Source organism: Nyctibius grandis, chromosome 3, assembly GCF_013368605.1.
Source record: "Nyctibius grandis isolate bNycGra1 chromosome 3, bNycGra1.pri, whole genome shotgun sequence".
Taxonomy (NCBI): domain Eukaryota; kingdom Metazoa; phylum Chordata; class Aves; order Nyctibiiformes; family Nyctibiidae; genus Nyctibius; species Nyctibius grandis.
Window position 1 is genome coordinate 33,672,352 of NC_090660.1, and position 26,474 is coordinate 33,698,825.

General features: G+C 38.2%; 1 protein-coding gene across 6 annotated transcripts in view; it reads right to left on the bottom strand.

Moving 5' to 3' along the window:
• COBL (cordon-bleu WH2 repeat protein) overlaps nt 1-26,474 on the bottom strand; it is a 166,593-nt gene that overhangs the window by 27,326 nt on the left and 112,793 nt on the right. For all 6 annotated transcript variants that reach the window (XM_068397272.1, XM_068397271.1, XM_068397274.1 and 3 more), the window contains 2 exons: nt 25,063-25,201; nt 22,182-22,352 (listed from right to left, as the gene is read on the bottom strand). In XM_068397272.1, coding sequence (XP_068253373.1) covers nt 22,182-22,352; nt 25,063-25,201 — 310 coding nt within the window. The remainder of the gene's footprint in view (nt 1-22,181; nt 22,353-25,062; nt 25,202-26,474) is intronic.

The window sequence follows — 26,474 nt, forward strand, 5'->3', positions numbered from 1 at the left end:
TTGTTATTTCCCTTAAGAAATGTAGAACTCTAGACTCTATCCTGCAATTATGCCATTAAAGGGGAACATCCAACAAGGTGACTGAAATCAGAATCAAACACACTTCTTTTGATCAAAAGGAATCAATAAAGACTAATCTAAATGTTTAATTTGGAATAATAAGTGCGCTCCATTCTCTTCTTCAACGTCAGTAAGCAAAAGGAAGATTAAACAATCATTTATGGTCTGATCCTGCAGACACTTGTGGTGGATGTTAATTATGTAAGTCACAGGTCTACAAGAGGGACTAAGATTAAACATACACTTCCCTGTTTTCTAGGCTCAGAATCTACAACTTTTTGAAGCATACATGAAGCTACAGGTCAATAAAAATGATCAATGGAGAGAAATACTTTTGTATTATGTTGTATACACAAAAGTATTTTCTTTAAGTCAGAGAACTGAAAACAACTTTGTTAAAAAACGTCATAGAAATAATTTCGTAAGGGTGTAGCTTAGCAGTGAAGCTTTGAGTAAAACTAAAAAATAAAATCAAACCAACATTCTCCTTGACTGAGGTTACAAGATGCCATTAAGTACTGAAATTGATTTCTGACAGCAGAAGCAATAAAATTCAGAGGGTTACAAATCACGATTAAAGTTGTAAGTGCTGTCAAGCATTGATATTAATGATGGAAGATGATCCAAAGACTCTATTGTGACTTTGGAAGTAATGTTATTTGATTTCTTTGACCTTATTTTCTGTAACATTAGCTCTAGGTTCCAGACTTGATCCAAGAGATTGTTCCATCTAAAAATGGCAATTACAGAAACTAAGTATGTGTCACTGAAAGGATTAGAGTATGCTCATGACAGAACTGTAGTTAGGAAAACGCCAGCATCAAGGAGAAATATTAATAATTTGACATTAAACAACAAATAATAAAAATCCACAAAAATAGACAGTAAACAACAGGTAAGAGTATATCGCCTGCTTGGCTTTCAAACAAACAAAAAATCCCAGTAACAACCCACCACCAAAGCACTGGTAAAAGCTACAATACGTTAAAACCAGAACAAAGTAGGATAGCAAAGAAATCAATTTAAAGAGTGAAAGTTGAAGAGTGGAAGCACATGGGAAGATTTTGAAGTAATGCACAATGCAGTACACCCTGATGCAAAGAGACCTATATATAACAGAGGCCACATCTATTGTCACCAGGATGCCATAAATGACCTCCACCCTATAGCTGGCACAGCAATTTATAACAAAGTACTCACTTCTAGTTCCTGACACAAGGTTTGCCGGCTTTTCCTCCCTAGCTGTCTCTCTCATTTCCTCATCCTCTTCTTGCCTGCCTGCAACTATTTCCTGCATCTTTATGCTCATGGATTTAGATCCTTTTGGTCACACAGCCCTGCTCGCCTCCTGTAGTTAACAACACTCGGGCCTCTCCCTGATGTGATGGCTCCATGGCAGGATCTCCATACCCCAGCCCATTCTTCCCACATGTCGACAAACAAAATGAAACCCAATTCTATTATTATCAGGGTCCCCGTGCGAATCAATCCCTGTCTGTTTCATCTGGATCTCGGCAGCTGAATCATTCAATCCAGTGTAAGAACTTCCTCATTCAACAGCAGTTTTATCCTGAAGCATGGGATTACAGAAAGACATCTTTCTATTCAACAATTAAATTCTCTGTGCTCAAGCAAAACCAAAATGTCCTCCTCTTTCCAAGCCTATCAGTTTGCCAAAGCGATTCTCTAGTCTTTTATCTTCACCGAAAAGATCCATTGATTTTTAACATAGTTAACATGGCACTGAACAGAGCTGCTGGCTAAGGCAAACCATTCTGATTGTCACTACTACTCATCTGAACACGAAACCAAACACATAAAACACAACCGCTACAGTTCTGTGTCATGTTAACAACCTTGTTTCAGCTAAGAAACACCCCTGTTTTACAGCTGGGTCATCCTTGGATGGATTAAGTAAGAAACTGTTCTTCCTTCTACATGCCTGATTAAGTCTCCACTGGTGAAAACTGAAGATGGATGGGCATTACTGGGTAATGATACATGACATGAAAAAAGCCTACCTCAACTTTACTGAGTGGTCTTGACTCCAGGAGTCAGAAAATACCTTTTAAAACTTTTTAATTTTACACAGAGAATTGGATAACGCACAATAGCAGATGTGATTCTGCCTTGTGATTTTTACATATTTTTTCTCGGAGTGAGTGCACATGCAGAAAACCACCACACACTAAGCACAGTGTGATCACAACAATGGCAGCTACTGAGGTTATTTGTTGGTCAAATAAAGAAAAATCTCAACATTTGTTTCTCTCTTCTCTGTCACGACATTAATAAGATTTCAATATGGGCTCTGATCTTCAAGATCTCATGTAGACACATCCAGGTAAGACAGAATATTCAGCAACTACTTTAGGATTGGACACACAAATAACAATTGCCACAGATAATACTTTACTGAAACACTGCTGTACCTCAGAAGACTCTCTGCATTTCCAAATGAGGAACAACGCCAAGATCTGTTTTTCAGGAACATGCAACCCTGTCCACTGGCTTCAAGTGGGGTACGATATTGAAAGGGGCGCAGAACCCAGCCTGCGGTCTCCAAGTCATACTGAAATCTCTGTCGGACATCTCACCCACAGGTGAAACTGTAAAGTGTCCCTCGATGCCCTGCACTGCTGCTTACCTACGTCCTGCTCCAGGCTGCAGACTGTGCAAAGCCCAAGTGAGTGCCATACCAGGGATCTCCCCTGCTCACCAGCAGCAGTGCTGTCGCTGCACAACCAGATCAACCACAAGTGACAAAGGCTTTCTTGGGGGGGGGAACTGGGATGGTCTGTTTGCAAGAATGTTGCCTGTGATTATCAAGAGGGAAAGAGGAGAGTAGCTCATCAGTAAAGAATGTGAGCTTGTTTAACACAAAAGAGATCTTGTCGATTTAATCTCAATAGGCTGTAAGTAATTAGGAAAACACTGAACTTCGAGTTTAGAAGAATCGTATCTGCACTCATGCAGTTTGATATCGCATATATGTACACATTACTCATACAGAATGCCAATGATGGTGAGACAGATAAACTCCACCTGGTTTAATGCTAATCAGCATGTTCAGAAATGAAGATTTAGTTCAATAGGTGAAGACCACCACAGGTAAAATACTCACTTTGATTACTACTATGAAAATAACCACCACCGACTTCAAATGAGATCAGAAATCAGACCTAAGTGTTCAAAAGACTACCCGGACTTACAAAATCAGTCACCAAAGCCCACGCCATCGCTCCCTGTGAGTCCAATGGGCACAGGGCGTACCCAAGTCTTCTCAGACTATAGCTGTTCACTGAGTGCTGTGACCTTCCGCTTTTACAGCACTGCTGGTTGTTTACTGTCACATTCAATAAGGGCAGAAACAGTTTATCCAAAAGCATTTTTAAAGAGGTAACAGTTGCTTTAACCCCTACAGGGTGAATAATTTGAACTTCATAATGGTTTTAGAGATGCAGAGTTCCTCTAATTCCTCTGAGATCTTGCTAAGAGGTTGGCAATTATTTTCCCATTTCTTTCATCACTTGTTCCACTGCGAAAAAACTTTCTTTTCATGGACTAAAATTGCTTTGCTGTAGTTCAAATGGTCTATTACAATGAAGTTGTAAAAAATATTACAAACTTTGTGATGTTAAAGAATATTAATTCTTAAGATGATCCCCAAATTACAACATCATTATTTCACTGACAGTACTTAAAACTTCTACCAAGAAAAAGAAACACTGCTCTAATTATTTGTACTGGCAGTAAAAAATTAGACCATCACAAAATACCAGTATTAAAAAAGTGTACATTTTTTCATACACTTGGAAGAAGGCTGGTGGAAGAAATGAGAAAAGAAAACATTTATTATGGCAATGATTAACAGAGATTATGAAAATGGACAACACAGGATTAGCTGAAGAGTTTGCACACAGGTACAATGTGTTCTGGTTACATTTTACTCATTTTGCTTATCAATCAAAAACTTGTACATAGAGATAGGTGTTAAAAAACATTCTGTCAGCAGTTACAGCACAAGACAGAATGGGTGGACTTCTCTCTACTTATGGCAATTAAGACTGTTTTAATCCAATATGCTTATTAGCATATTTGAGCCTACATGCATTCTTTTTTTTTTTTCTTTAAATTAAAAGAAACAAAGAGAAAATAAATGATCACTGTTATACATTAACAATAACATGGGGGGAGTGGGGGAACAGATCGAGCTCCGAGGGACTCTTTCTCTCCCAATTCCTGTAACTGCCATGAAGAAACTGAAGGTGAGGCCAGGAATGCTGAGGTGAGGAATGATGCTCTGCAGCTCCAGCCCTCCTCCAAAATGAGGATGTAGAGCAGCTTAATGTTGGCTCAGCTCATTTAGGTCGTCGAATCACAGAATAATTTAATTTGGAAAAAACCTCTGGAGGTCACCTAGTTCAACATCCTTCTCAAAGCAAGGCTAACTTCCAGCTTAGACGAGGTTGCTCAGGACCTCGAGCAGCTGGGTTTTGAAAATCTCCAAGCATGGAAACTCCACAGCCTCCCTGGGAAATCACGAATCATTCCCTGGGCAATGTTTAATGCTTCTCCCCATAAAGAACATTTTTTAATGCCAAACTGAAATTTTTCTAGCTGCAACTTGTCACTGTTGCAGTCTTATCCTTTTGCAGTGAATCTCAGGGAAGAGTCTGGATCGCTCTTCCTTCTGATGCAAGACAGCATTCAAATTCTCCTTACCCTTCCCTTCTGCAGGCTGAACAAGCCCTGTTGCCTCAGCACCCTCCTGTACATCTCTGGATGCCTCCTGACAGCTGCCTTTGCTCTGGTTTGTCAGTATCTTGTTCCACTGAACTCAGAACTGAACACAATTTTGGACAATGGACACAGATGTGTCTTCATGGCAGCCATGTAAAGGGGAGTAATCATTTCCCTTGATCTGCTGGCTATGCTCTAGCTAGTACAACCCAGCCTGTGGTTAGTGCTTCATCACCGTAAGGGCACGTTGCTGACTCACGTAGTCCTGCATGTGACTCCCAGTTCTCACATAATGAGATATTTTCAGTTTCCTTCCTAGTCTTATGCCCCACGCTCATGTTTTCCAACAGGTTCTTTAATTGCAGTCATTCTTACTGCACAAAAGCTGCAAACAGAAGTAAATCCATTCCTTTACACACTAGCCAATAACACAAATTAAAGACTCATAGAGGACATGTCTCACCAGACATATAATCAGAAAGGTACATATGGAGTATTATTAGATACACCCTGTGAAACTTCAGCATTTCCACAGTCGATCCCAAGCTAATCACAGTTAACTTAGCTACCTAGATGTACTCTCCTATGGTTGAAAAATAAATGCAATGTGGACTGATTTAACCTGCCTTGCCAATTTGAGGTAGTTAAGCACTTCCCTTGAGGTTAAACCTGTCTGCTGTTAGTTGATATTGGAACACAAAGGTACTGTAACTTTTACAAAAGCTTTTTTGGCAATGGTGTTTCCTACACCAAAGGCAATACAAGACAGGATCAAGCCAGGGAGCGAGAACTGAAGCGTATTCCAGTCCCTGCATTGGTTTTTCCATGTATAAGCGACTGTGAAGGTTTGTGCACTAATGTTTGATTTTCCTTTCAAACCCATGCTGAAAATTATTGTGAAGTGTTTCTCTCAAAACAACATTAAGTAAGACTGTCTCTTGGCTCTTCAAAGACTCAGAGGAAACTACCACTTCAAGTAAATGTCTGCTACCCTCACCTTTATTTTTACCACCTGCCAAACAAGCAAACGAAGAAAAATTTCTGAACTAACACAATACAGATTTTCAGACAGGGGAAAATTAACATATTGGACTTTACTATCCCCATTTCTTTCCCACAATCCTTTCTTCAATGACTGAAAAAGCCTCTCCAACCTCTGCAAAGCCCATTTGACCTAGAATGCTGCTGCTATTGCTAAACTGCTTTTCATCCTCTCCTTTTTTGGCACTCTCTTGAACCTACTAGTTCCTTGCTTCTATAAAAGCCTTGTTTGGATGCTCTGACAACTCTACACCATAGCCAGTAACCAGTCTTCTTTATTTGAAAGGATCAGATGTCGCAAAAGCGACATGAAGAGCAAAATGCTCTTTGACAGGAAAAGGATCGTGTGTCAAAGTAGACCTTTTCTTGATTAACTGGAGAACATTGCCACTTGGCTTGGAGAAGGATAGATTTTAGAAAATGAGTCAGTAGTGTGAGTTAATTTCCGTTTATACACAATAAAGTATGATGGGGAGACTTTCACAACAGTTCCTGGTGTTCACTATCTGAGGTTAACAGCAATCTAGAACGACTCACAAAGTGCTTTCCTCGTTCTAGTTGGTTCTTCACTTAGGTGTGAGGAGAGGGGCACTGTGCCTAATCCGTGCAGCTCAAAAAGACTACGAAAAAGCAGACAATGTAGGTGAGAGGAGCAGGATAACATAGAAATATATTTAAGAGAATATAATAAATAGCTTCAGACTTGCACTTCATAAATCACCACATGTAACACTGGTAACATGCCATGATGGATAATGGGGCTCTTCGGAGGCCTTTGCGGGAAAGGAAAATCTAGATCCAAAACCAGACACTGCCTAATATAATGAGCCTGGTGAAGAAATAAACCACTCTCCACATTTTGCTGGGAATTATTAGTCTTAAGTGATAGATTTTGGCAATCCGCATCCTTTACGGTGCTGGTCGGCTTCCGTTCAAGCACACTGCAGAATCTAAACAAATGGACTGTGAAGGTGATTTTCATGAGCCACCTTAGAGAACACACTCTATAAAATTGCCTGAAAAGCGTATGTGGTTAACGATTAAAACCAGAAATGATTAGTGCATCTATGCAATAAACCAATGTTTTATTAGGTGATTTTTAAGACCACAGAAAAAAGGCCATTTGCTCTTTTCTTTTTAAACTTCACCATCTTTCCTCTTCATGCACTCTGTTCTATCAATTCATTCACTTCCTTAGTTTGTCTGTTAACAATTTCATAAAATCTCTACTACAGTTTCATATTTCTAGCATAATCCAGAAGAGAAAAACATAAAACACTTTTGCATTGTAATTATATTTTCCTTCCCCAGAGACTATCTGCCAGCAAACTCTGTAAAGAAGAGACAAAAAACGACCAACCCTAGGCCAAACACACACACACATACATACACACACACTTGTGGGATTCAAGAGCTCTGTCCACAGTACAGAGACACCATTCCACTCACAGTTGTCTATTTATTTCTGATTAAAAGTGATTTAGTTAAAAGTTAGGAAGTGTGGAAGAGAATCAGGTCAATCTGTTATAAGCTATTACTGAAACCATTAAGAATTACACGTATAAAAACCAGAAAAATTTGAGCAGTTGCTTTCTATTTATGGGGACAAAGTATACTTGCCTTGGGCATATAAGCACTTCTATTGAGAACTGCCACACAGATGAGAAAAAATACTTTTAGTACCTTCCTAATAATTCAGACTTACTGAGTAGCAATGGCAACAAATACTGCTTTTGCTAAATACCAAAAGCTAAGAGTGAACTCCAGGCTGGAGTGGTGGTTAACAAAGTGAGATTTCATCACTCTTGCAGATTTTTTTTCTTATCCATCCTCACAACACCTCAGTCCCTTCAGATCTGTGATGTTGCCCTTCAGTTCCCCCATCAGTGCATCCATCATTTTCCCTTACATCACCATCTCCCTTTGTATAGGATAGTATCTATAGTTATCATCTGAAGTCAGACAGAGCCCTGAGAAAATTAAATGCTTCATGCACAAACCACCTGTCTAACTTATGATTAGGATGGCACAAAGTAACTCAACTGAATTGGCCAAAACATGCTTCAGCCAAAGCACCAATAACGTAAATACCTTCACAGAAGAATTTCAGCAGCTAGCTCCAAGTATAGATATGAAAATATTTTCATACACCTCTGTGCTATAAAGACATAAAGCTCTACTCTGACCTCTTTTGATGTACATTAACTGACTCCTCTTGGACCTCCTGATCAATGGAATACTTGCTTCCCTCTCCAAAGTTCAAACAACAACAGGCTTTTCAATATACTTTGGCTGCTGGTTTACTTTGGCAATTATATTTCTAGAAATATTTTAACCTGGAAAAGCAAGCTGCTTTTCAGAATTTAGTTATTATTCATTTTACTGTACATTCACACTCCATCTCTCTGCTATCAAATTTCTCATAGCTATTAAGACGTCCAATGAAGTCAATAGAAGTACCTACCTGGAGAGATACTTCTTGGAGTACCTGAGCACTTCTCATCACTGAGACATTTTGCCTTCTGAAACTGCCTAGTGAAGAAAGAATTATTCTTGTAGAGAACAAAACTGAGGACTGGAGTATGCTAAGTATCTTCCTGAAGACCTTGTTCGATACCCTCCACAGGGGCATTGTACCATTTCCAGAGGACATTTCCTAGGCACCCTGAAAACCAGACACCTGTGCTGGGACGAGGGCAAATCTAGGGCAGTGAGGGCAGGATAGTGCATGCCAAGCACACTCAGCACCTAAAACACTGCCAGGCACCCTGGGGCTATGCTAGCAGTAAAGAGCCACAGACAGGCTGCAGAAGCCCATAAAGGCAATTAGCTGCATGGAAGGATGGCAAGAGACAGACTTATTCTCCAGTAGCACAGACATAGCCAAGAAATCCCTGCGTGGGGCAAGAATCAAATGCAGGGTATCATGAACTCTAGCTGTGAGGTTATCTTTTTCAGCAGTGCCCACTGAAGCTCTCCCTGGGAGCCCAGTAAGGAGGGGAATACTGGACAGGTGCAGAACAAGGTGCTCACAGAAGAGCTCTGCTGTCCTGCCACCACTTCTCTTTGACAGCAGATGGACTGATCAGATTATTTCAGACATAAGCAGAGATGGGAACACTTAAGTCAGAGCTGAATTTGGCCAGCTCTTTCATAGTCCTCTTGTGAAGTCAATTATCTCATCAATTGTGCTTTGCCCCGGGCTCTCCTTCCCTATTAACTTGAGATACCAGAAGGAAGAAATGCAAACATGCAAGAGTGGTAACTGGATGTTATGCTCTGCACTGATTTGCAGATAGTAAAATGTTCATGGCAGTGTCATCTCTGGTGCTACGGTGAACAGTAGCCTGATGCAAGAAATGGGTCATCATCTGAACACCCACTTGGAATATATTTTCCCCTTTCATATTTTGCGCTGTTAGTATCAGATCCTGCTTCCATTTCGGCCGTTGGGTTTTGCCACTGACTCCAAAGGGAGCAGGATCGGACTGCTCGCTGATTAAAATGCAAAGCTGCAGGTATCTCTTGCATGGGATGAATCCCCACAGGGAAAATTTGCCTGTGTTTTTATTCATGTGAAGCATTTTAAGTCTTTCATTTACACAGTTCATTCAATAATAACGTGCATGCTGTATAATGGGGTACCTGATTAAGCATGCTTAAGTGCTCTGCTGGAGCAGGGCCATTTCTAGAATCTGAATGTTCACTATGGTCATACCCTCAAAACAGACAAGCTAGTTTGGGGAATTTTTCACCTGAGTTAATGGGCTTAATTAGGATCAGCATAAAAGGTCATTTTTCCTACGGGAAATCTGGAAATGTCTTTGAGTTTCTTTCTTTTTAGCCTCAGTTCCTACAGAAAGTAGGTTGAGAAGGTCACACTGTTGTAGGTTTATACGTCTGTCTATGAAACCCTCCAGTAACTTTTAAACTGGCTGCCAACTTCTCCTGAATTAGTCAGGAAGGATAACACTCTGAAGCTCAGTTCCAAAAGTTTCATGAAGAAGTAGAAGGACATAGCAAGGAGACTTTCTTCGTATATGTGCTGACATAAAAGCTCATTCTCTATTCTCTACCAGTGACACCTGAGGGAAGGATGCTATGAACAATAGCAAAGCTTCAACCCAGAGTATGCTGGGTTTTAGATACCAGAGAACTGAGTCATTAATGCAGAACTCCAAAATAAATGTTTAAGGAATTACTTGATGGGGTCTGAGGGAGAAGGAAAAAAAAAAAAGAAGAAGGAAAAAAAAGGGGAAAAATTCCCAAATCCTAACATCCATTGTGGTTCTGAAAAACAAGAACGTGAAGCTTCTGGGATTTTCTCCTCCATCTATTTCTTTCCCTTTTCATCCATTATTATCTCTTTATTATCCCCTTTCTTTCCCCTTCCTATCCCTAACTAAAAAAGAACATAAAAGAAAAAAAAAGCACCTTTTCTTTTAAACTCCAAAGAATCAGTTAATGTTTTTTTTCCTAAAAACACCACACAAGGATTGTGTTCAGAAAATTTTTAAATTTTTTTAGCAGGTGTGACTGGCCACTGTTCCACTTTGTACAGTACAGTTTGTACACTAATGCTCAAACATTATCTTCGTACTCCCGATTGCTCATAATTTCAGCATGAGATTATAGAACTCTCCTCTCACCTTAGGGTGGCCCCTATCAGACCAGCACAGAATCAAGCTGGTGGTTTGTTATTACCCTTTACATTACAGCATGTAAGTTTAAAGACTTCTGTCACCATTGCTTTCAGTCTGCTAATTTTCTCAGAGACACTACTTCAACTCTGGAAAAACCGCAAGAAGTTTCCCTGTGCAAGGATTTTTTGTGTAAAAAAATGCAATCGATACATTGCCAAAGCCTTGTATTATGAACAGCGGCATGTATTTCATGTACTCTGAAAGTGAAGAAAAGCATTTTTAATGCAATCTGCGTCCTTTGTAAAAGCAAACTGAAGACAAATGATTTTATTTGAGGAACATCTGAATCCCATTGATTAGTTTGATGAATACAGAACAGGAAAGCTGCCAGGTACAGAGGAAGCTGGGCATGTCCACAAGGGAGTGGAGCAAACAAGCAAATTACAGTATATGCATGCCTTTTTTTTTTTTTTAACCAAATGTTTTCACTTGGAAAACTTGGACACTCAGACCTGTAAGTTTCTTTAACTGACTGTTCAGTTAATCAGCATATTGTTCTCATTTTCTGAAGGCAAGCAGAGAAGGCTTTTAAAAGTAAAAAACCATATTTTTAAATTACAAGTAATCAACAAAATGTTCACATACATTGTGTTGAATTGAAATAAGATTTCTTCTGGAAAAAAAAAAACACAACTTTTCTCTTTTTGGAGAGAAAGTAGGATAAGTTTTACCTGGCAAAAAATAATCGTGTCACTCCTGAGCACTGATTTAACATGTCTGAGAGACTGGCAGTACCCAAAAAGGGTTTCAGAATAAAACCAAAATACCAATGCATTCCTGCAATAGTCCCCAAAGTAGTTTCTACTTCCAGCAAGACCAGGAAGTGATACAGGCTCACCCTTCTACAGCCCTTAGCAGTCCACTGTGGGGCTTTCTGTATAGTAAGTCAAGTATAAGAGTCTGTTTAGCTTCCAAAATGCTCCATCTCTTATGAGTAAAACTCAAGTAAAGAAAGCTCTTAACTTGAACTTAAAGCCAGTAGATTAGTTTTTCTTATGGTCTTTATAATTCTCATATAATTCTTCATAATCCTTGTAATTTAACATTTATAAGAATTCTTAAATTCTTACATTCAAGTCTTTACTGTTACACCTATAGATGCACCTTATAAATAGAGCTGGTTGCAAGTTTTCACTTACCTAAGAAAAAAATGTTGAAAATGTTTCTCCATTAATTTTCATGTTTTTACAGATTGAAAAAATACTTCCTCCTTTAGTTTTTAACTTCTTGTCAAGTGAAAAAACTGAGGAAATAAACAACCATGGGAGAGGAAAGAAGAAAAATGCTAGCCTACATGCATTAAAAATCAGATATCAATAATAATTTTCATTAGATGCTTGAAGTGAAAAAAATTAGTTGTTTTGTTTGTTTGCTCTAACAAGTAAGTAGATACTCCCTCACCAGTCCTTCACTGTTTATGGGAGGTTACCATATATTTAGCAACTTTACTTTCACCTTTTAATCAGAATAGTCTTAAAAGAAAAAACAATATTTGTCAGTCATAGTGCTCCTTTCTCATTCTTTCCTTGGTCTTCTTTTGTTTTAGGTCGTTGTCCTCCATTACACCCCACCTTTGCTTATGGTACAGTAGGTTGGAAAGCAATTCTTTTATCCACGCCAAGAACCAATTATGGAATCCACAAAAGGAGCTGACAAAAGAGACTCTGTCTCTGCTCTCAGCCTTTTGCTCCCTCAGGCCCTAAAACCCAGAAGTGAATGTGCATGGCCAGAATTCTCAATTTCTTAAAAGAAACAGGCAGGCATTTTAGTCAGTGTTTACTGACTTAGAAGTGGTAATAGGAAAAGCTGAGTATGAGCATCTCTAAGGATGGACAAGCACTTTGGTATGGGTATTATCACCTACCTGGAACAGAGAATACAAAAAAATTTCAACAGTTTGTTTTCTGTAGCTCCCTGTGCATTGCCTGCATTTGAATCAGTAGGATCTTGCACGACAAATTTCAATGCCATTTCAAATACCAACCTTCCAGTTTGATTTGGCCCATACATAATGTGTAAATCAAGTATAACTTCAAATTCATACCCAGGATTAAAATTCTCACACACACACCCACCACGTGCATGTATCTGCTTGAAACAGATGTTTAGTCCAGCTTGTTACTGATAAAGCATGTCTCTACTTGTACAGGTGTGACGATTTCTTGATATTCCCCTGTTCAAGTACAACAGAGATGTACTTTAAGATGCCACTCAGTTAGTAAAGGTACAGCTCACAGAGTTAAACTGATCTTATTTTAACTAAGGAAGAGGAAAACAGGGAATTTGGTTTCACTTAGAATAAATATTCACAGTTTATCCACAGACCACTTGGATTGCAGTGCTGGGCTGCCAGGGAATTAGAAGAGAAATGTCTTTACATTTAGTCAGGATGGGAAATATGAAGCTAAGGTTTATTCCACAATCTATGAAATAGGTAAATAACCAGTTAAAAACCTAAATATCAGGCAGTGAGGCTAGAAAGACTATTTGATTCACTGGAGTCCAGTCCCATACTTAATGTAACCAGAAAATATTTTGTTATATTCAAAGCAATTGTGCTCCCTTACAGTAGGACTGACTTCTGGCTCCAAGCCTGCAAAATCACAGGTATTATTTCCAATACCATGACAGGCAGCAGAGTGAACATATAAGGGAATACAAAATACCTCCATTCCAACTGGTGTTACCTTTACCCAGGACTGAGTCCCCTTCTTCAGAACTTTCTCAAGGCTTGAGAAAATAAAGCAGATCTGGTGACTTAAATTTACAATTTTCTTATTAGAACCGAACAGGAAAAAAAAATTCTTTCCTGTTCAAGGAACATTCAAGGGATATAAAGGACTTGGTAGCTGATACCTATTCAGTACGTTACCAACTTCTAAAGTAGTTCATTCTTGCTACTGGGCTTGATCCTTTCAACAGTCATTTACCACTTGAAGTCAAAGCATCACAAAAGAATATGCAATAAACAAGGAACAAGGCAGCTGATTCTTGCATAGAAAAATACAAGAACACCTTTCCCCTTCTCCACCTCAGCAAAAATCAGCATTGTTTATTACGTGTAAGCTCTTCTGGATAAACAAAGAATTAATTATGTCGCTTTTTGTTCTATCAGCTTCTTACGAGTTGATTTCTCTGGTTATACACGTGCTACACAGAAGCCTATCGTCTGCACACTATACATGAGATAGCTGAACAAGAAGTGTGTAAACAGTGACAGCAAGTTTGTCTCACTGTCCTTGAGGGAGGAATTCATAGTTTTGCAATGACATTAGAACACAACATGGCTGTAATTTTGGAGGGATGGAATAAGTTACATTCTGTCTTCTAAAATAACATGTATTTTAGTATGGAAAGTTAAATGGTGCCTACTGCATGTACTAAATATATATTGAGAGTCATGGTAGTGACTGGAAGCCAAGTTTGGAAGACAGAACTGCTGTCTTACATACACACACACGGCCCAAGTCTCACAAAGAGGCACTTTTATACTGGGACGAACAATAAAGAGGGCTTAAAGTGGCTGTAAATATAAATGATGAGTGTATGAGAACCATGACCACAGAGTTTACTTTATAAATGCAGAATACAGGGACAGATGATGGGCATATGATAGATTGCATGCCCATATGTTTAATAAATAAATGCATCATAGGCCTTTGCAATTCATCATACAATTTGAACTGGATTATTTCTCTATTAATCACTCACCCTTTGCACTTATTTGAGCACTTTACATGCCATGGACAGCTTTAAATAGTTCCAGTTAAAAAAGAACAAAAAAGAGAAACATGTCCTTTTTCCATTCAATTATTTAGAATATTCTCTCCATATTTTACCTGCCCAGAACACATTTCAGTTCTGGACCAGCAGCACATTATCTAAAGATAAAAATGGAATGAGTTCAAAGTTTAGTATTCTACAGCCCTGTCACTGGAAAAGAAAAAAATCCAGCTGCTCAGTGAGAAAAACAACATTCATTTCAATCCTTAAAGATTTCAATCCTAAGGAAAAAAAAGAAAGCATTACATGTAGAAAAGACATTTAAGGACATTTTGAGAGTCTTTGAATCCTAGATTTTAGTTTCTGAATGACTGAATTGCTGGTAACGAAGTCATTTGTCTGTGAAAGAGGATGGATACTAAAACAATCTGCTCATGCTTTTAAAATGCTAAAACTCAAGCTGATAAACCTTTCTAGCAGAATACATCTTTTTATATTGGCACTAAACCTGACGTACACCTATGCACTTATTCTTAACCACATACACCAGCTATATGCAGTGATTTCCACACCTTGAACACAGCTGCCATAAATATACAGGCAACACCTGTGCAATATAATAGCCAACACAACATGCCACCACCCTTTGCAAGAATGCCTAGAGTAAAAATTTGAGCTTACGTCTGGAAGATGCCATCACAGTGGCATCATCTCCATACACAATTTTACCTTCATTTTCCTATTTGTGATGAAACTGTTTAAAAAAAAATCTAGAAAAAAAATATTTATTTTTCTTTTTAGTTGCTGAACAAAACAGCTCTGTAAACTAGGTTTAATTTTATGGCACTCTTAAAGAACTGAAAATCTTTGTATAAATGTGGTATCTATTAGCTTAAAATTCACTTTTAGCATTATTCTTACTTGCTACCTACTGCAGATACGTGACAACATCGGCTCCCTCTGGTGGTCAACATAAAAAAAAGTTTTATATGGCCATTCAGTAAAATCTGTGCACCAGGAAGCTTAATCTGTTTCTAATTCACTGGGTTTCATAGGGGTTGAGCACATTCATCATGTATCAGAACAGGTTTAATCATAAATTATACATCTGTCCTTATTTTCTAAGAGCACTGGATGTCACTGTGATTGGAGTCGTAATACTGGAAGAATTTGTTTTGACTTATAAGCTATCTATGCATTTACTTGTCCTCCTGAGAAAGCTCAATAATATTTTCCAGTTTAGGGTTTTTTTTTTTGTTTATTTGTTTTTCACTCCAGGTATCTTACCATGAAGGACAGTATTTCAGCAATGCTGTTTAGTAGTGCAGAAAAATCCTGAATACATTAAATGTGTTTCTTACTAACTCCGGTAAGAGCATTTTGGTGAAAAATTGTAGTATAGTAGTCAATTTGTTATCAACTTCTCCATGTCATTATCATTACACTTCTAATGTCTCCACGGTTAAAATAAAAGGAGTAAAACCAAGCCAATGTCCATTCATATCACTGTTAACCTAAGACTCCATCAAACTGACCTAAAATGACATTTCTTCCTCTCACTGAAAATGACAGAAAACTCCCATTCTCTTCCAGAATTCGAATCGAGGCGACATTAGAAATCCTGGGTTGAAGCCTGGAACAGGCAGGGATTCTCTGACTGTACCTTGGCACTGAGCTGGTGCTCATCAACCAAACTTCCAGCAAGTTCATGTTCCCATAATCATACTTTGCTTAAACACTTTACCCCCTTGCACACACGTTATTAATGAATTAACAGTTGTGAAACACAGTATCTATGCAATTCCACTGAATAGATTTGGATTTAATGAGTGTCACTGAAAGTTCTTTCCCACACTGTGTATAGTAATAGGAGGTTTTCAACATGTTAATATTATAGTATCATTTCTTATAATTAAGATGATTTCTTGTAAAGATGCAGCAATTTTGCTTCTTTTTTTTTTTTAAGTTCTTTCTAATACTTTATATATAGCTGGCCCTTACAAAATTGTAAGAAACAAAGGATATGACCTAGCATAAGCAAGGAAGTTTTTTTTAAATTCGGAAAGGCAGAGCTAGCTACCTTACACCAGTCATTACAATATTTTAAGGAGGAATTTCACAGAAAATGTTAGTTCCCACAAACATATTTTTAGAGGCAAATTTTGCATTTTAATAAAATAAAAGTAAATTAAGGATGAGTAACGAACTTTTTGAGTTTTCACCTAGAGGTTTTAAAAGTTTGAGCAGACCACCCGACAAGAGACAGCTTTTAACAGCAAACTTGTCAGCTATGTGGAGAGGGGTCATAGCTGTATTCCTTCAAAGCAAGGAAACTTTTTCATTGAAAATGTAGTTTTATTGAAAACTTGAGCCTTCTTCAAGCTAAACTGGTGACAATGAAAAGAACTGCTTTTAAAATATACCGTTGTACTATGTCGTACTCAATAAAAAAACCTTTGTTTCACCACTTCATTATTCTATTCCATTCCATATACTAGTCCAAACTCCATGGGGCATGTAACTCTGTGGAGTTACAAATAGGATGTAAATAAAGTAATGAGAATGGGTAAATTAGGTTCTTAATCTTCACATTGTGAACACCTACTAGTTTTTTTTTTTTAAGAGAAAACTTACAATTAAACCATTGTCCTGTCTTAAGAAGCTATTACAAAGTACCTGGCAGGGCAGAGTTCAATTCTACTCCACTTTTATTAGAAGACCTTTAGGGTATTAAGTATACTTTCTGAAGCATCACTTAAAACTTATTAACTACATGTCATATTTGTATTAAAAACTGTTAAAAACCTTTTAGTCATGTTTCACATTATCTGTAGGAATGCTCTGCTTGCTTATTCTCCTTTTTGTCTACCTGGAAAGGATTCAAGATGAACATGATTATTGGCTTGAGGGTAAAACAATAATTTTTCATCATTTAAATTAGAGTTATGTATTGCAACTCACTCATTTAAATAACATAAATATCTTAAATCACAGTACATGTGAGGTCAGAATAGTTCTGGGTGTGTGCATCATTGCAACTCATAAAACCTATGTTTATAGTTCAGAATGATTAAAAATACATGCCTTATGGGCCGTTCACATGAAGAACTTTCTTCAGTGCAAAGTTTTTGGTTAAGTACAGTCCTGATATTTTAATTATAACTCACTGACTATTCCTAGTACAACTGTAAAAAGGAGACTTATGGAACGAGATTTATCTTGAGCAAACAGTGTTTGCATCTTTTGTTACAGAAATAGAACACACACCTCGATTTCCACAGGATTTCTCCAGCAACGTGATAAAATTACTCATACTAAACATCAGGATGAAAGCAGAAGTAAAGCCTATGAATCAGTGAATTTCGTCTTGGTTCTTGGTATTCCTTTTAGGCCCCTTATAGATCCAACAGATCCTTCTGTTTCTTTTTTCCCCAGCAGCTTGATTGATAGCCAAGATACAGAAAGAATCTTGCACTTCAACTTGACTAGGCCAGGCCCAGTTCTAGTTTTGTTTCAAAGGAACAAAACACATGCAATGAAGGAAAAATAGAATATATTAGAGAATGTAAAATGTTATACCTAGGCTAACAGAAAAAAAAAACAAAAAATGTTTTTAGGAAGTTTTCCTTCAATCTTCAGACAGTAATGAAAGTAAGACAGCCTGTCCCAAAAACACACTCTTTGAAACACGAAATCAAATTAAACCATGGCTCAAAATAAAGAGAATATTTTGACAAAGAACAGACGAATGTACGGATAATCTTTCTGAGTCTGATATATAGATTTATATAACACAGCATTCAGTTCTGGAGCATACATCTCACAAATGAGTATGAACCACAGCCAAAAATAATCAATAGTAATTAAAAGAGAATGTGCGAGTTCAAAAAGAAAGGAAGCCAAAATCTCAGTCAGAAAAAAAAAGGTTCTTTTCCAGCAGGGGAGGAAGGAAGGCAACAGAAGAATCAGGGTAGCAGAGGCAACAGGAGGTTCAGAGGCATGAAGGTCATAGGAAGAGGTAAGGTCTGTCAGACGCGCTTGGTATATGAAGGGAATGATGCACAACAGTAAACTGTTGGGGGAAAAGAGTAAAAGGATAAAATTATAACTATTGTGTGGGTCAGACAGCAGAATGGCTAGCATGCTCAGTAACGTTAAAAGAATCAGACACCCAAAGGAGATGTAGGTGTGTGGGCACAGGCATTAAAATTTGGAATCCCACAGATGCTCTAGGACTAGCTCCCTGGGATCATGTATAAGCTAACTCAATCCCAACAGCACAACACCTACTGATACGCAGCATGTCTACGAATTCTGCTTTACTTGGCCTGAATTTTAATCCTCCAGAAGGTACAAGATAGATGATGTTGGAGATTCAACTTCATTCTTCAGCCTCAGATCAGGCTGGATGAGTAAGAGGAGTGATGGTGGTATAAGCCTCCTAAGTCATAGCTGCAAGACCTCTTGCTCTAAAGACCATCTCTAAGAAAGCAAAGGCTGGGTCACTTGACAGATGCCTTCTGAGGAAGTGCACTATGACAGGCCAGCAAAATTCCCTACTCAGTAGCCTCCAGTTCTCAATTAATTTAGAACCACATGTAAGAAAATGTAGTTTCCTCTCTGTGAGTTTCTCTACCTATTTTTGATTCAAGTTAACAAAGTACAACCCTTAGACACTATCCCTAATGACTGTGAAATACTAGATATATATCTAAGGTGACTGAAGAAATATGACCGAATTGCTTGTGAAACTGTCACAGCTTTTGTCAAGTAGCTTGTATTACCTGTTAATATACCAATGATATAATGAAAAACATTAAAAATTAGATAAGGGGACAAGGCTCCTTTATGTTCTCCTTGTTCCTTAAAATTAACCTGGTATTATCCATCAACTGGTAGTATACATGTCATCTACACAAAATAATGCTTATACCCACTCCTTCATCCCTTTCAAACTTTCTGGTTAAGTGATGATTGATTAGTCAAAAACAAAGACACGTTCAAATCATGATTTCACTTCTTTAAAGACAGAACACTTTCCAAAATTTAAAAATCAACCAGCTGCCAAGCCTTTACCCAGTGTGAACCCTGAGTTCACTAGTACTTTATTCAGTGTCAGAGTGAAGAATTTAACTTCAAGATCTCACTCTACAAGACGGTGAATTGTTTATTATATTCGAACAGCTTTTAATTTCTTACTGCATTTCTTCGTGATAGTTCATAACAAGCCAAATAAAGGGCTAATCATGGAGGTTCACAGGAATATTGCATTTATTCTAATGAGCTAGCTGAAAACATTTCAAGGCAGCATGTTGCTCGTCTAGGTGCAGCAATCTTTCAGTATGTGCATTCTTTACCTGAGGTAAGTAGCACAGAGCTTACTACTGACTCATTTATTGGGAACTTCACAAGCTATGTGACATAACCAAACGCCATGCAACAGAGGTGACAATCTCCATTTCTGCATTCCCAAAGTGCAGTCAATCTTAGAACCACATGCGCTGAACAATCTGGTTAGTAAGATAAGCAAGGAGAAAGGACCCCATAAACACACCATTTTAACATGCACACAACATTGCAGCTGAGGGTCTACCAGACCAAAAGTTAAGAGGAAAGGTCATGTAATGAGAATAAAAAGATTAAAGAGCAAAAGCTTTGAGGAACAACTGTACTCTTGTTTGTGGATGAGATTCTTACCATTAGAGTCAAAAAAGCCCAAGTATCTTACTAAAGGCTCTATTCATGAATAACTTACATGCCACGTAAGTTTGGAAAACTCTGTGAAGAGCGATTACCACCATCCTCTATGAAATGAAAATTCCTCAACATTCCCAGAGCACAATGGGACAACTCTGTGTTTGCTGGGAAAGAACAAGGGGTGAGGCACGGTGTCCCCCAGACAGTGGCAGATCGTAAGGAAGAATTTAAATTCCACACAATCACAGAGTTTTAATTTCTGAATGGGAATCTCATCTTGTGCTGACAGTCACCCACTCAGCAAAGGAAGACCACAATCCTCATCAGAGAAAGCTGTTTTGAGAGTGATTTCAGAACAAATATGCCTTTCATCAATAGCTGGCATCATAGCTTACCCTCCTTCCCACCTTGTTCTATGAGAAAACACATTTACTGAGGTTAGAGTTAGGAAGATTGAAAACTTTTTTCTTCTTTGAATCTACGGCCAAAGTCCTATTTGCACTGCTTGAGGCATTCTCAGGCAATAAAAAACATCATTGCAAAACTCTGTTCTTATACCACTCAATCACCACAGTATCTAAGCACATTTCAGAATGGCATTAGGCAATATAATTAGCATCTGTCATATGTGCTGCTTTCTCTCATGGGTACATCTACACACATTTCTTTTGTGTAAATCTATACACGTATCTTTACACGTTACTTCATTTACACGTAGAGCACAGCATAATTATAAAGCTAAACTTGTCCCTCTCCAACACTGATGCTCTAGAGTCTGAAATAAGTACCTATTAAGAATATTCTTTTGCTCTCAGTAAACTGAGGATAATAAAAGCTCATGTTATGTTTCCATGTACAAGCTTCATCAAATCCTTTTGGCTGGGATATTGTGTTTGTTTAAGTGCAAATGATCAGGCTGATAAAATCAGAGCTGCATTGATTAAAGGGTATTTGATCACCAAGATAGATCAAGAAAGCATTGCAAAGTAACAGTGGTAGAAACTCAAATGAAGCAGAAATATTAACGCAAAGAAGGCCACAACGGATTTTTAATAAAGAAAACATGGTAGGCAAGCTGATGGTATCTAGCAAAAAAAAAAAAAAAAAAAGACTTTAAGTATGATATGATTTCTGTGCATATGCTGGTAAAAATGAATCAGGGTTAATCCTCAGTAAGATTCAGGTTTTCTGTTAGTATGGATCTCCTCAATTTCCTTCTCTCCCCCCCAATAAAACTTCTCAATCTGTATTTCCTTAGCACAGATTTGAAAAAGAATGCTTTAGATTAAGCTCGTATCCAACAGCAAATACATCAACATAAATGTATCAGAGTAACTGCTACCTGCAGAATAATTTTGGTAAAGAAAATGTCCCAGAGAAAGATCTTTTGTCAAATCAGCAGCTAGTGGAGACATTTCTCTATCCCCTGGTTAGGAGACACCCTCCTAACCTTCAAAGGAAGTGTGTCCATGAGATTCCATAACGTGCAGAACTTTGCTGCCTTTACAGGATCTACATGGGTGTGCAGGGCAAGCCTACAGGGAACATAACTCATGATCAAAGACTTGGATTGAGTACAAAGATTTAAAGACAGTCAATGGATAAGCATGAAAAAGTAGCATGAAAACATGCTTTTCACAAATACACAAGGATGTGGAAAATATCGTATTTCTTTGTGTGATAACTGTTACGCCCCAAGGGGAAGCGCGGACAAAGGACTATCCAGAGATGGCAAGGAAGATGTACCCATTAGGACAGGAAGGCCTTTAACAATATACAGCTCCTGAAATGGTTTAATTTTCCTAAGGGAGACACCCTGTAGTTTTCAACCTAGACTGATACACCTATTGACTCTCAAAGAACTCATCTCTGCGGAGGCAGAAAAAATGTTAGTACAGAAAAACAAACATGGAGAATTAATACAAGACAACAGATTTTTGCTTCCAGCTGAAAAACAAAGTCACAAGGTTTTATGGTTGTTCTTAAATACTTTCATACAATGGCCAGGTATCATCCGCAAAACTGTCTCCAAACAAGTGTTTTGTTTACATTAATTAGTTACACTGCATTAGGCATTTTAAAAGACAACTGGCTGGAAAAAAGGGAAAAAACAGACATGTATATCTAGAGAGCAGAAAGGAAAGTCTGGAAAACCTACCCCCGAGAGAACCATCAAAAGAGTGGAAATGCAAATAAATATATTTTCAAACATACGTTTAGGTACCAGCTCTGTTGGTGCTGTCAGATCTGCTCCTCTGTAACAGACTGTTGGATCCACAATGTCTCTGTCACGAGGAGGGTAAGGTGGGGGTGGGGGGATCACTAATTGAGGTGGACCAGGAGTGGTGCCTCTAGGAGGCTTTTGTGGCACCTGCCGTCCATCACCTACAGGGGGATGGGATCAATTGACTAGTTACTTCATTGCAAGACAATGATAGCTCAGTTTATTGTTATTTTTTAAACACACATTGATTTTCCCTTATCCACATCCAAAGTCTCTCTGGATCTAATTCTCTTCTTATTTACCCCCAAATAGTTAAGGGAGAAGAAAAAGCTAGGTCTCTCTTAAACCAACAGCAGTGCGACCAGATGTACATGTACATGGTGGTTAAAATCACCAGTTCTGGCAGACATCAGGAAGGAGAAAAAAAAAGTTTAATTACAAAAAAAACCTGAAAAAGCTACGTAAGGATATGTGAAAAATGTGTTTTATTTTTACCTTCTTAGGTGTCAAACTGCCTGAATTTGTTGTTTGCTTGGATACTTTACATGACTATTTTCCTGACTCTTTGAGAGAAAGACGAAGATGCCTCAGGTCAGTATTTTGAAGTAGGTATCTTGACAAGTCTTTCTTTTCTGAGTAGGTTTTTTTATTATTTTGACATTGTGGAGAAGTAGATGATCAAGTCTTTTTTTGCAAAACAGTGTTTTAAGCTATCAAAGGAAATGCTTACAACTTTGGCTGGGGGCTTATTTCAATACTATGTGCAATAACTAAACAAATACATGCAGCTTTGCAGTATAATCTATTAACCATTTGCAATGTCAAAAAGCTGCTGCCAGTTTGTAGTGTACAGACCTAGAGCTGTAGGAAGTAGCACTGAGAGGGAGGAAAAAAGATTAAACCATTATGATTTTCTACTTAGGAGTCACTAGCTTCCAGAGATTCAAGACACAATTTAATGCTGGCAAACGTGCAGACCCTTTCTTACTGCTTTGAGAAAACTGGGCACAATATTTGGGGTCAGAATAAGTGATTCAGTATTGAACGCTGAAGTGAATTTACCCATTTGAGAATATTTTTGATAGGATATTTTGCTTTGATACTGTGGCTAACTTGGGAGATAGATAAGTAGCTTTAATACTTTTTCCATCATGCGGCTGCCTACTTCTTGCAGCACATTTTTCCCCTCACTACAGTCTTGCTTTTTTCACAGCTTTTCTCTCTTGCTTTCAGAGCCATCTGTGCTTTCTCACCGTTTTATTGCAAGGGCCCCGAAGAGAGGCTGTTTTACCAACCTTCCCTTGCTGTAACATTTTTTCTTGTTAATGAACACATTCATTCAAGAAAGTAGCAGAAAATGAAAAGCACTGAAGATAGGGCTACTGTGGGACGAGTTCTTTGTTGGTGTAAATTAGTAAGGCTCCATTAAAGTAAACGATACTACAGAATCCTACATCAGCAGCGTCTGGCCAGCAAGCACTTATGTACACACTACTGAACGGACTAGAAGTGGCTTTGCTCTGCTTTATTTCATCTGTAGTATTCCGAGCACTGATACAAAATAAAACGAACACTTACAAAAAGTTAAAGCATCAAATGCCATCAATAAGTGACCAGCCAAAGACAGACTGTGACATCTGCAATGGTTAAAAGTAAGCCAATTTGCTGAAAACTCCCATGTTATATGGAACAGTGACAATGTTCCCCTTAGAGGGTTTAAATAAGAGATGTCAATGGAGTTGAACATGTCACAGGATAATGGACTCCTGCTGCTACATAAATGCTGAGGCATTATATGTGAAGCATTTACTGAAAATAAATGTTGGAACAAAGCCAAGAGGTTTCTTTCTAAACTGTGAGGTATTTGTAATGTAAGCAATTATGTATGACAGGATGTCATATCTGTACGTCTTAAGCACTTTATGAAACATGAGGTCAACTGCATGAACTGAAGGGCACTGAGTGCATGATGGCACTTGAAGAATGATTCTCTTAATGTACTGAAAAATCAGTTCCAATATGTGGGGTTATTATCTCACATGTTTACCCATCATAAAATCACTTTGTTTGCTAAAAGCATAATCTTGGGGTCCTCACTTGGGCAAAGCTCCCACTGATCTCAATGAGCTAGCAGTCAGATAACAAGAGAGGTCTGGGAGAACATTTTTCAGTTCTCCTATATGAGAGTAAATGTGGTGTCACACACAGATGAAGGCTAGAGTTTCTTTTGTTGTCTCCATCTATGTTTGGCATTCCTTTGAGAGCACCAGTTCTTTTATTCTACTGATTAACTCAGCAGAGATTGATTTATAATAAAACTGAGGACTAAATTCAAAAGAAAAACTTCACTGAATATGGTCCGTTGATGTCAAACTGTTGGAGGACTACAGGGAAAAAAAAGTCTTCAGGCTTTAGGAACGTGAGGAGATACTGAAACAGCTTGACTGTACTTCAGTTCTGGCAGAACCACACGGCTTCAAATGCATTCAGTATTGCCTGGCCTATCTCCATTTACTAGCACTTCCATTTACTATTTCCATATTTCCTTTTACTAGCAAAACCACCATGACCTTAAAGGTGCAGAACAGACCCAGGGCCAGGGCTTTTGGATATCCAGCTTGTAACAAACATTCAAATCAGCTGATGAGTGTTATCTACCTTTTACTACCCTATGGTACTCTGAGTGCCATTAAAAAAGGAGATAATATACAAACAATTATTTCCAGACTTTCATTCTGCAGAGAAATGTGTTTTTTTCCCCTAGTTACAACAGTTTCCAGACTCACAGCATAACAGAATTAGGGAAACTTTGAACAGTGAGCACTGAAAGCACATGCACAGGACTACAGAGGAGAAAAGGACGCCTCTCACCCATTGTGCTCTTCCTCTTGTCTTCCCTCTCTTCTGTCCTGTTTGGCATTGCAGGAGTGGGTGGAGCAGAAGCAGTTGGTGGAAGAGGGGCACGCCTCTTCTTTTTCCGTAAATCGTTTAGGGATGCTGCTTGTGAAATCTAGCAAAGTTGAAAAATAGGCACAGTAAAGGATATGTTTTGTTGATGTTGTAAGTTGTCAGTAACAAAAAAAAAGTGATTGTCATATGACCTAATTTCTCAGCACAGTATATTTCTAATGAGCATTTATAGTGACAACAGGAGATTAAAAATACAGATCAGAACAGGTATAGAAATATCGTACTCAGAGAAGGAAAGAGACAAGGACTGCAGATGAATGTCACAGCAGAAATACCAGTCTGGTAAACATTTGATGTTTTTGGTAAAAGGGACCTAGAGTGCACAACACTCAGCAACACACAGTATGACACTACGTGTGTTGTTAAGCTTGAGCCGTAGCATGATCTTGTTTCTCCACACCTTAAATTATGGTTAAATACTCCCATAGCTATGTGTAGGGAATAAACTCTCTTGTTTCTTTGATCTTCCTCTCAAATTCTTGTTCAAGGACTTCTGAGAAAAGAATCAGAACTGAAAGTTTGCTTGCATAATGATATGAGATCATACTATACTCTATTTATGTCTACTGGAATACACGGACATACTTTTGAAGATCTGCAACACCTCAGCTTCCAATAATTGCAACATGCTGGTTGGTATGCCAAGACTTCATTACTGTTTATGCTGCTTTTAAAAATATGAAAAAATTTATTACAAGTAACTTGGGTTTCACTGGTTTGCAAAATATTTTCTGTAGCTTGTTGGAACTTATCTCTATTTCCTTTTTCTGGAAAAATAATAATAATAAAAACAAAAACACGCAGGAAAATCTGTTGAACTTTTATATTTGAAAGGTACTGACACCAATAGACAGAACCAGGCCTAGCTGAGGCAGAGGGTAATGGGAGCTGCCCACACATGGCATGCTGTTGGCACTCCTCAGTCTCCACATGCATCACTTCACTGCTCTGTCTGTCCTGATACTCCCCATAGCTGAAGATATCTAACATACAGAACTGCCTGGTGGTTTTCTAATATTTCAGAGGCCTAAATAGTAATAATCATCTTTACTTCAATCCAGAGAATTAATGAACCCTTAAAATACATTTGTTGTGGGAGATTTCATTGAACAAATAGTAACTTCACATTGCACAAAGCTACCATCAGAGTTCAGAGGAAGGCACTCGTTTATATGCACCCTTTCCCATGTTAAGTGAAAACTCTGAGAATAAATGAATTTTACAAAGAGTAGGACATGAATAGAGCCTCCCTCACTTAGCCTTCCTTTTTAAAGGCACTCAGGAGGGTCTTAGGTTATAAAACACAAACATTC